The sequence below is a fragment of the Octopus bimaculoides genome, chromosome 10 (genome assembly GCF_001194135.2).
Source record: "Octopus bimaculoides isolate UCB-OBI-ISO-001 chromosome 10, ASM119413v2, whole genome shotgun sequence".
NCBI lineage: Eukaryota > Metazoa > Mollusca > Cephalopoda > Octopoda > Octopodidae > Octopus > Octopus bimaculoides.
The window spans coordinates 33111690-33124029 of NC_068990.1; the positions used below are offsets into that span (position 1 = coordinate 33111690).

General features: G+C 33.4%; 1 protein-coding gene across 1 annotated transcript; it reads left to right on the forward strand.

Annotated features, from left to right (window-relative positions):
* Positions 1–11015: 11015 nt before the first annotated feature.
* LOC106875074 (uncharacterized) lies at positions 11016–11696 on the forward strand. The gene has a single exon (XM_014923039.1). The coding sequence runs from the start codon at positions 11016–11018 to the stop codon at positions 11694–11696; it is 681 nt and encodes a 226-aa protein (XP_014778525.1).
* Positions 11697–12340: the final 644 nt, after the last annotated feature.

The window sequence follows — 12340 nt, forward strand, 5'->3', positions numbered from 1 at the left end:
TCATTTCAAGAATAGTGAAAGAAAGAAATTACAAAATATATAAAAATTATGGGTTTTTGTATGTGTGTATCTTTTTTTTTAATGGAAAGATTTGTGATACATCAGGAAATTAAAAGTTCTTTAAATTTCTTTCGTTCTCTTTCGGTATTTCTTAGTAATTTGGTTTTGGAAATGGCTGAATAAAGTTCCTGTGTGTTTTAATGAATGATTTCGTGGAGGAAATTTAAGAAATGACCTTCAGAAAATAAATGAAGGAAGCAATTTTGGTTTTAAAGTTTCTTGATCAATTTTTCAATATGATTTGTTGCTAAAAATACAAAGAAAGAGGTGGAGGAATCAACAACAACAACAAACAAACAGAGAAAAAAGAACAAATGTTTTCTGCTTGTAAATAATTTAGAAATCAAGAAGAACTGTCAGAAAACCAGAAAAAACGAAACACAGGAGAATATAGCAGTAACACAATAACTCTCTCACTCACTCTCTCTCTCTCTCTCTCTCTCTCGATATATATATATATATATATGTATATATATATACACACAAACACACACACACACACACACACACACACACACACACACACACACACACACACATACACACATGCAGGCATAGACGCTCACAGTTTGAAGTATTCTGTTACATTCATTCTACTTTCAAACTATGTCATGCTTCTAGAATCACTAATACAAGTAACAGTCAAATACTAGAGTTAATTTCATAAGCTGTGTCCACCTCTGACAATTCTGGCTCTGTGCCAATATCAGAAATTGTTAGCAAAAGTTGCTAGCGCCTACTCAAGCCTAGTATCTTAGGGTATTTCATTATGTTCTTTAAATTTCTGAGTACATGTCCAGCGAGAGCTGACATTGTCATTCATATTTCTGTAATAACATTAATACACAATATTTGTGTAATAACATAAGTAGTTGTCAAGTACTGGAGTTGGTTGGAGCAATTTTTCCCTCCCCACAAAATACGGCCTATTGTCTGAATAATAATAACAATAATAACAACAACGATGATGATGATGACAATGACAATGATGATGATAATAATAATATTGGAAGTATTGGGTTGTCCGGAAAGTTCGTGCCAATTTTTAAAGGAAAGAAAAAGGTCAATAAATACTTGCCATTACATTTTTAATCAACCAAATATGAACCATTTTGTTGCACAATGCATCTCTATCTTTTCTTTAACTTGAAAATACCCTCTTCCCAGAATTGTGATGCTTTCATGGTAAAAAAGTTGAAAGGTAAGCTACTATAAATTGGCACAAACTTTCCAGACAACCCAATATTATCATGTATATTGTTTTCTCTTGGTATAAAAGATGGGCTACAGCAAATATTCTGCTCAATACTACAGATTTGCTTGTCAGTTATTTGACCTTAACTAGTTGAGCATGTCCCTTAGTGCCTGATGATATGTGTATCTGATCACAAAGCAGAAGTAGTGGGGAGCATCATAGCCATGTGTTCAAAGGAAACATGGGTGTTTCATTCAACATCCTTAAACAACCCTTATTCGGAGACCTTTAGAGCAAGGTGGGCTACTCAACCAGAAGAAAATTCTAACTGGGTCCTACCTGCAAGGTCATGAGCTGTTTATCTTGATATGAGATTACCATATTGCACACATATGGTTGTGATGCATGTACCTGGTGTACTCTTATCAAATTGGTAGTCATGATGGGTATACTGGGCTTTGTAGCCTGATGGATGTGAACCATTTGGCAGAAAAATATACTTTTCTTCTCTAGGTACAAGGCCCAAAATTTTTGGGGAGGGGGCCAGTCGATTAGATCGACCCCAGTATGCAACTGGTACTTAATTTATTGACCCAGAAAGGATGAAAGGCAAAGTCAACCTAAGCAGAATTTGAATTCAAAATGTAAAGACAGATGAAATACCGCTAAGCATTTCTGCCAGCTCGCTGCATTTTGGCAGAAGAATATATTGAATCAATGATGAATATCATAGATGCTGAGTGGATGAACAGATAACAAACTGTCAACAGCCAGGATCAACTAGTTCACTTAGTGAACTACTGCTATCATCTGTAGTCATGGTATGTGCAGATGAGATATTTCAGCTAGTGAAAGGCCAATGTGACTAAAATCCAGGCCAAAACATTCATGCTTCATTGCTTAATCAGGAAGCCTGGTGTGGAAGAGTTACATTGGTCTGGGCAAGTGACCCAACTGGCTGTAGCACCAGTCAATTTTCATTGAACTAATTCTTTGATCCTCTCCTGAAACCTTTCTATGCTTACCACAAGGATGACAAATGAAAGTAAAAAAAATTCTGTTAGAAGAATATTACATAGGAATCACTGGATTGATGTGTCTGAGACACATGAAGTGACATTCTATGAATATCCAGGTTATCACCACCATAACAACTACTTCATAATTTGGAGTATTATATTCTTTCCCATTACAGACATTACCAGACAATTGAGTAAAGCTTTCATTAAGATGACTTTCCTTTACATTTTAATATGATTAACATGACCTTACTCTCCATCATAATATCATTAACGTGACACTATTCTCCATTGTGTCTACAGCAGTATATAAATTGGCTCTTTCTACGAATTACTTTTTATGGGGGAAGAGTTATTATAATCTTTTTTTCCTCCTTAGCAATTCTAACTTGTCATTTTACACTATTTTTGTTTGTTTTATTTCTGTTTATTTATTTCTGTATTTGTCTGAAATATTTCTGTAAATTGTTATCATTTCAAAGAATTCACAATAAATCAACAGAAGAGTCGTTTTATGGAAGAATATATCAGATTTTGCCAGAATGACATGATGAAGATATTGCAGTAGAGAGAAGGACGCTGGTGCCAGGGTATTTAGTTCCTGTGACCAACTCTATAGTGACCAACTCTATAGTGCATGCACCCTTCTCTACAACTTCCTTCAATTTTATGTTCCCAATTCAAATGCTGCTGAGATCGACTCTACCTTTTATCCTTTTGGGGTCGATAAAATAAGTACCAGTTGAGCACTGGAGTCGATGTGATCGACTTAGTTCCCTTCTCTTAAATTGCTGACCTTGTGCCAAAATTTGAAACTAATGTTAGCAAGAAGTAATAATAATAATAATAATATTAATAATAATAATAATTATTATTATTATTATTATTGAGAGAGCAAAAAAGTGGTACGAACATAAACTTGAAGGCACCATCGAAAATGATAATGCAAAAATCCCATGGGATTTTATGATTCAGTGTGACCAGGAGATAGAAAATAGGTAACCAGACATAGTGTTAATTGAGAAAGAAAGCAAATGATGCTGGATTACAGATATAGCATGCCCAGCTGACAACAAGGTATGTGATAAGGAAGAAAGAAAAGTCGAAAGATATAACAGTTTAGATTGGGAGGTGAAGCAGTTGTGGTCATTGAAAAAGGTGGTAGTAATACCAATAATTGTCAGAGCCCTGGGAACAGTGAGTAAAAATCTTGAGAAGGACACGGAACAAATAGGGGCTGCAATAAGGGTGGAGCACTTGCAGAAGACAGCACTGCTTGGAACCACTTGAATACTCTGGATGGTGCTTGAAAAATAAGTGGTGTTACCTTAGTTCACTGATAGTGAAGAGTTGGCACCGTAGTACATCTCCAGCATTAGAAGTAGTGCAAAGACAATATGATAATAATTATAAAATAATGATAATCCTTTCTATTATAGGCACAAGGCCTGAAATTTGCAGGGAAGGATAAGCTGATTACATTGACTACAGTGTGTAACTGGTACTTATTTAATCGACCTCAAAAGAATGAAAGGCAAAGTCAGCCTTGACGTAATTTGAACTCAGAATGCAGCAGCATTTGCCAAACATGCTAATGATTCTGCCAGCTCACCACCCTAATAATAATAATGATAATAATAATAATGATGATGACGATGATGATGATGATGATGACGATGATGATGATAAATGCGCTGATGGAATATCAGGCAGTGACTCTCATGGCTTCTGATCTTAACTGATTGGAAGTGTTATCATGTGCATTATTTTGTCTTGGTATAACAGATGGGCTACAGCAAATATTCTGCTCAACATTACAGATTTTCTTGTCGGTTGCTTGACCTTAACCAGTTGAGCATGTCCCTTAGTGACTGACAATATGTGCATCTCTGATCATGAGCAGAAGTACTGGGGGAGCATCATAACCATGTGTTGAGAGGAATTCTTTGGGGTTTGGATAATCCACTTCTGGGAACATGGGTGTTTCACTCAACATCCTCAAACAACCCTTATTCAGGGACCTTTTGAGTAGGATGGGCTACTCAACCTGAAGAAAATTCTAACTGGGTCCCACCTGCAAGGTCATGCGCTGTTTATCTTGATATGAGATCACCATGTTGCACACATATGATTGTGATGCATGTGCCTGGTGTACCCTTATCAGACAGGTAGTCATGATGGGTATATTGGGCTTTGAATATTTGTACCTCAGTGTCACTCTGATGGCATGCACTGCTCTCTCATTCAATAATAATAATAATAATAATAATAATAATAATAATGTTTTATAAAGATTGACATAACTCTTCACAAAGGTAAATAGACAATAAGAAGAGTACGGTACATCAAACCAATAAATAATCTATTACATTCAAATTGCGCTCTTCTTATTGTTTAATAATAACAATAATAATAATAATGAGAATAGAGTGTCCAGTAGAACTATTTGCCCCCTTGGCATGGCCAAAATCATCAAGAAAGTATTAGATAATTGAAAAAGAACAGATAGCATGGTATTGTATGCTGCAGGTAGTAAATCTGTATTGCATGCAAGATCCTAGGAGTTCCAACAAAACCCAACTTATAATAATAATGATGATGATAATAGTAATAATATTTTTTTCTAATTTAGGCAACTGATCGACAATGTAGGGGGTGCAGTTTAGTGAATTAAATGAACCCCGGTACTTCACTAGTACTTTTTTTTTATGAACTCCCAAAAGATGTAAGCCAAAGTTAACCTCAACAGGATTTGAACTCAGTATGTAAAGAATGTGAGGAGCCAGAATAAATTCCACAAAGCAGTTTCTTGAACAGTAATGAATTTACCAATCCACCACTTTTAATAATAACAATGATAAACAAGAGTATTCAGAGAGTGCAGACCTCAACCAAGGCAACACCAATGTCCTCTCAATGATTAGCCAAAGATGATTTTTAAAATGAGAATATCTGAAATAAACTTGACTGCTCTCGTAAATGAGAATACTAAAAATGAGCCCGACTGCTCTCAAAAATAAATAAAAAAACAGAAAAAAAAAAATCCAGAATCCTTGTCCGGTACTGGATTAATCTCAAAATCTAATCAGTTTGTGTCAGTCATGAGGCCAAACATCCCTGAAAGTTTCATCCGAATCCATCCAGTGGTTCTTGAGATATCTTGTTCATGGACAAACAAACATGACTGCAAACAATACCTCTGCCTTCGCTAAGGCGGAGGTAAGAAAAAAAAAAACCTTAGTTAGTTCCTTAAAATGCCTTGAGCTATAAAATGAACATTTATTTAGTCATAGTGGACCAGTAAAAATGGAATGTAAACTATTCCTTGTTTGTTCTTCTCAACAACGTTGAAAGATAGAATTTTATCCATTGTTCTGAATAAAAATTCCTCAATATGTGTCCAGAGTATTTTCTAAAAGATCAGAGAAAAGAATTCAACAAAAAAACCAACCATCTTTGACAGGAAAGCAGAGAGTAGTACACTGACAGACAGTTTTGGATGATGGTTCTTTGTTCTGTGTAAACCAAAATTTATTTCAGTGTTTCCCAAGACACTATGTCTTGGGAAACACAACGACAGCTTGAGAATTAATGACAAAATAAAATCTCTAATTCTAAATGGCTTTCAAGAAACTATATTTGGAAAAGACTTTGTTTTTCTGAAGAAAATATCCAAATGAAAATAGAAAGAAATTAAATATGAAAGCAAAAAAACTATGATAGACATTTTGTTTTGAGTATTTGAGGTGGTGGCCACTATATTTAGGAAATCTGAATGTGTTGGAATGACTCTTTAAACAAAATAGACAATATTTATAGAGTAATAAAGTGTAGGTTGGTGGGAGAAGATCTGTTCTGTGTAAGGTAGGTAAATAAAGTATTAGATAGCTAAGACATCCAAGGGAACTGATGGTGAGTTGTCAAGATGCATTGAAATATATTGGTTGGAAAATCTGTCTAACAATAATCAACACTGGTCAGCAAATGTTTAATTAATGACAATGATGACGATGATGGTGGCAATGATGATGATGATGATTATGATGATGCTATTACAGGAATTCATTTTAAAATGTCTATGAAACTGCCTTGAGAAATGAAGTAGCTGAATCTGTTCGGTTTTGTTTTTACATTTGTCTTTTTCTCAGTTAAGTAGAAAATAATTCTCAGTTGAACAATGTGAAACATAATGGACCATTTTATAATATGTCACTAGCAATCTTAACAGCTGACTTCAAACATAATTCTTAACCAACAAACAGCTGTAAGAAAACACTCAATGGCACGTCTAGAAGCCAAGGGTAGTAAAGGATGGTGAAAAGTCTTTCTGAACATGACAGCTCTCTACTTAGAAAACAATGATTCAAAATTTCCACCTCCATTTTTTTTTTTTTTTTTTTTTACCTAATGTCCATCAATAAAAAGAAATACTATAAATAAATAAATAAACTATTAAGAAATGGTGTATTAAGATCAATTTGAGGTGTACAATACTTGACATATTGCAAGACCAGAATTAGGAGAGGAATTTCAGCGAAACACTTAGATCCAATAGCATCCAGAAAAATATAGATTTGTGGATGGTTTTATTTTAAGGATTACTTGAAAGATACGTATAGTTCACATTAACAAATATAATGTTACTTGTGAGGATCATGGACGAAATGCTTAACCATGTTTCGCCCGTCGCTACATTCTGAGTTCAAATTCCACCAAGTTCAATTTGTCTTTCATAATTTCAGGGTCAATAAATTAAGTACTAGTGAAACACTGAGGTTGATGTAATCGACTAGTCCCCTCCCCCAAAATTACTGCCCTTGTGGCAAAATTTGAACCTATTATTATTATTATTATTATTACTGCTACTATTATTATATCATGTATACTTTCCACATTTTTTAATATCCTTTTATTGTATGTAAATCTCCACATTTCTTCTGTTGTTGTATTGTACCCCTCATCTATTCCCTTGGTGGCAAATAAAAGAAATTCATGTCATTATTATTATTATCATAAATTATTGAATAAAATGGGTTGAGGGTTTTTTTTTTCTGGCTCTTTACAGTCTGAGTTCAAATCTAACCAGGGTCAACTTTGCCTTCATCCTTCCAGGAGCAGTAAAATAAATACCAGTCTAGCATTAATTAACTCCCTATGGCACTAATTAAATTCTATTCCCTCAAAATTACTAGCGTTGTACCTAAATCAGAAATTATTGCTATTAATATTGTTATTATTATCATTATTATCATTATTACTATTATTATTATTATTATTATTATTATCATCAAGGTGGCAAACTGGCAGAATCATTACCACGCTGGGCAAAATGCTTAGCGGCATTTTGTCCATCTTTATGTTCTGAGTTCAAATTCTGCTGGAGTTGACTCAGCTTTTCATCCAAATGAAGCCAATAAAATAAGTACCAGTGAATTACTGGGGGCCATGTAATCGACTAGTCCCCTCCTCCCAGATTTCAAGCCTTGTGCCTTTAGTAGAAAGGATTATTATCATCATCATTTTCATTGTCCTCATTTATATTACTAACTTCTGAGATATTTCTGTCACATTTAAGCTCCATCCCATAGCTTAGAGATGCAATTTAAAATAAATATCAGGTTTCAACAGAGATATCCATGACCAAAGAGGACAAAGAACAAAACTAAACCTCAAAATGATCAAAGATGGTTTGATGAAAGAGATGCATCTAATCTGATTGGTTCAAGTATTTATAATTACTACTAAATTACAATTTAATTTATATATTTTTACTTCTCACAGAAAGCAAAGCCTGTTTCTAGATTTAAGTGGAAGCTTATTTCCTTGTGATTCACTTTACAAATAATGCTTATATAATGAACTCTCATCTGACAATTATGTAAATGAACTAATTACTGCTGAAACTCATTAGCATCTAAGGAGAAACAGCAGCTGCAATCCTTCTATAATTGACTTTGATGACAAAGCCAGTTGTGGTCCATGAAAAGCTAGAGAACACATGTAACTGATAATATCTACAATCCAAATGTTTTAAAATAAACACTGATGTTGTCGATAGTGAATGTTTAAGTTATGTTATCATGAGTCAACTAAGATGTTACACAAGAGAAGTAGTGTATCAATAATGTATTAATCAAGAACTGGCATTTATGTGATGGTTCTACGAAGTTTGTAGATAAGAATGGATATATAATAGAAGACATTGAAGGTGTTTTATACTAAGCTCCACCACAATGACAACAACAACAGTTTGTAAATATTCAAACTTCCAAAGAAATCATCAGCCAATTACACTAGAATCATTAAAGGATTGAGTGATTACTAAAAGTGGATGACTAAAAACCAGCCCAGATAATCTTGATTTAAATAATTTGACATTGGAAACATGCCTCTATGATGCTTAGAAAATGGGAGTCTATTTTTATAAGTTACTTAAGGAAACAGGCTCAGAACCTATAAGATGAACAGTGTTCCTCATACTGATGGAATAAATATAACAAAAGTACTGAATATTTGCAGTGAGATAAAAAGAAATGGTAGTTTTTGTATCAAGGCACATAAATAACCACAGGTATCATTGTTGTTGCTTATATGAATGGTTAGTTGAGGAAAAGACCTGTGTGTTGAAACCTCAAAATGTGCGAGCACTTTTATCAACCATCACATCTATGACCAATGGGTAAAAAGTTAGCCATTATACACTCATATCGACTGATTTTCCAACTAAACCAAAATGAAAATCTATTGCATACAAATATAAATACTGCTTTAAAAACATTTTTTTTGTTAATTATTCTTGATACTTTGACATAAAAATTGATGCTATCATCTTAAATTTGTGAATTGAGTTTAAAAAAAGGTAAAAAGGCTTTTTGTGAAGTTTATATTTGTTTTCAATGAATTTTGTGCTTTAATAAGGAAGTGAACGTCTCTAGTTTTAGTAATAATACTGTCCCCTCAATTTATTGTTGAAATTTACAAAATTTACAAATCTGAAATATCTGTATCTAAAATTTTGACTGATAATTTTATTGTATGATTTACCATACAATTTAATATTGTTTAGTAGTTCGCTGAAAATGTTAATTGCTCGTAGAAATATCGCACAATGTCTGAAAGTAAACTACAAAAACAAAATAAAAAAAAGAAACATTAATACACTACTGATCTTAATGATGAAGATTGTGCAAAAGAGATGCAATATTTACAGTCAGTTTTTAAAACAAATTTTGGTGAACCAAAACCGAAACTTTTTAGAATTGTTAAATTTATTGACAAACAAAATACTTTTACAGATATTTCCAAATACTTGTGTTAACTGCAAATCATGATCATTGACAATTCCAGCCTAGTGGCATTAGTAGAAAAAAACTTTTTCACAAACTCAGTCATAATAACAGATTCTTAAGGTCCAACCACTTTTCAGAAACATTGTGTTAATTTAGCAAGAGCGAGTATTGAATCAAACATTGCCAGAGAAATTGATTTATAAGAAATTTTGTAGATCAAAAACCAGGAAAGCACATCTCATTAGTTGATTAAGGTTATTGATATTCTGTATAAAGTATATTGTTACCTGGTCACTTAGGAGACCAAAGATTAAAGCATTTACGAAAATTTACCCATCATTATATTTAGATAGCCTGACATTACACATCATACTCAATTATAATTTTGTAATCATACATAAAAAGATCTCCACTTTGTCTAAACATATCATAATAACCATATTTTCTGCAAAAAAAGGAAAAATTGCATTTATTATGCATTTATTGTTATTATATAGACTTGATAGTTTAAAGTTCAAATGGACCTTAAGATGATCCCTCTTCTTTCATGAAGGCCCAAAAGCAGTCTTGTTCTGCCTTGGAAACATTTTATCAGTGGGCTTGAGTACATGTGTGTATATGTTTCTGAATGTATGTGTGTGAGTGTTTGTGAATATGTGTGTGTGTTACTATATTCCTCATATCCTGTTCTTTTTGTTTGTTTTTTGACTTTACACTAATATTATACATATCTTTTGTGTAGTGTAATTAAGGTGTGCAATATACAACCGGTATTAGGAACTCCATGTGAATCATTGTAAGTAAAGTAGGAAACCACGAAGAGAATCTGTGCACCTTAGTCAAATAGTCTTTTTTACTGGTCTCCATAGTAACAATGATCAAAGAGTATGAGCATTCTAACAATCCTAAATCTATTAAAGATAACTTAGTTAAGAATATTCCAATTAGAATTTTTAACTCATCAGCAAATTGAGCAGATATTCTATGATAACACAATATTATAATGACATGCTAAAACATCATTATCGTTTGGTTCTACTAATTGCTTAGATCATTATGACACATTCTCTCCAGTCTTTTTGGTTTGCCATTGTACTTGGTATGTCTTCTTGGGTGCACTCACACAGTTGTAGGTTCAATGTGGTCTGCCAACATTTGTGTACCCATGTTTCAGTTCCCAAAGAAGAACGTCACTGATGAACTTATGTTTTGCTCTCCAGCAGTGTCCAGTGAATCTTGTTTTTCCTTTTCTGATGACCTATCATATTGGTGGTAAATTACCATAAAAAAGTATATTTTCATAGTTTTATCTCAAGGAGATGTCCGGAGCAGCACAAAAAATTCTTGTATAAGTTCGGAAACAGGGAGATTTAACGATATTCTCCTTCAACTCTATAATGCTATGTACCATCAAAACCATACAGAAAAATGGAATAAAGAGTGCATCCTCTCATGTCAAAAAAAGGGAGATCTCAGTGTCACCAAAACCTACAGGAAGATTACTCTCACTGTCATATCTGCCAAAGTTTACAATGCCAAGCTACTCAACTGTACCCAGCCAGAGACAGGAAAAAAATCTTGCATAAAAGCCAGAATGGCTTTCAAAGAAATGGATCAACATTTGCCCAGATTCTTACAGACCGAAATGTTATTGAAGGAGTTTGTGTACGGAACCTGAAAGCAGTCCTATTTGTAGACTTTTCTAGGGTCTTTGACTTGATACATAGAGGAAAAATGGAAGAAATACGCTTTGCATATGGTATCCCAAAGGAAACTGTCAATACTATCATGTTGTATAGAAATCTTCAATCTATAGTTTGTTGTCCAGATGGCAAGAATGAGTTTTTTGACATAGTGGCTGGTATCCTCCAGTGTGACACCTTGACATCTTACCTGTTTATCATATATCTAGATTATGTTTTATGCACCTCTGTAGAGGAGCTGAATGACAAAGGATTCACTCTTCTATCAGTCAAAAGCAGACTCTTTTCAACTGTAACTATCACAGATGCTGGCTGTGCTGGTGACTTGGTACTACTTACAAATGAAGTTTGTGATGCAGAGTCTCTCTTGTACAGCCTTGAAAGTACTGCTAAAGACGTTGGTCTCAATGTGAACTTGGACAAAACATAATATATAATGTACAATCAGAGTGGAAACCTTAACTTCACATCTGGAAAATCCTTGAAAAATGTTAATGGATTTACTCAGAATGAAAACTGAAAAAAAAGGAAGATCTGTCTGCAAGTGATATTCATATCTGAATCAGTAAAGCTTGGGCAGCTTTAAATAAATTATCAACGGTTTGGAAATCTAAGTTTTCACTAAATTGAAATGTAATTTCTTTCAGGTGGTTCTGCATTCAGTTCTGTTATATGAATGTAGAACATGGACTTAACAAAGTGTCTTGGAAAGAAAATTGTCAAAACTCATAAAAGAAGTGCTAAAAATGAGTGGCTTTAATGAAAAAAATTACATATATACCACTCAATAAAAAAGTAAACCTGACTGCTATGATACACATATCTCAAACACTAAATATAAATAAATCAAACTTTCTTCTTCATCAATACTTTTACAAAACAAATAAAAACTCTGATACATAAAAAGTAGATAGGGCTAATACTAAACTTATGACCATTAATGATTTTACTGATTATAGTATAAGAATAAATATGAGGATAATAACATGACTAACTGATTGTAGGACAGATGAATGGAGGACAGTTAATAGATAATAAATAACCTTAAGGGTCAAAGTGAAGTAGAACAACTGT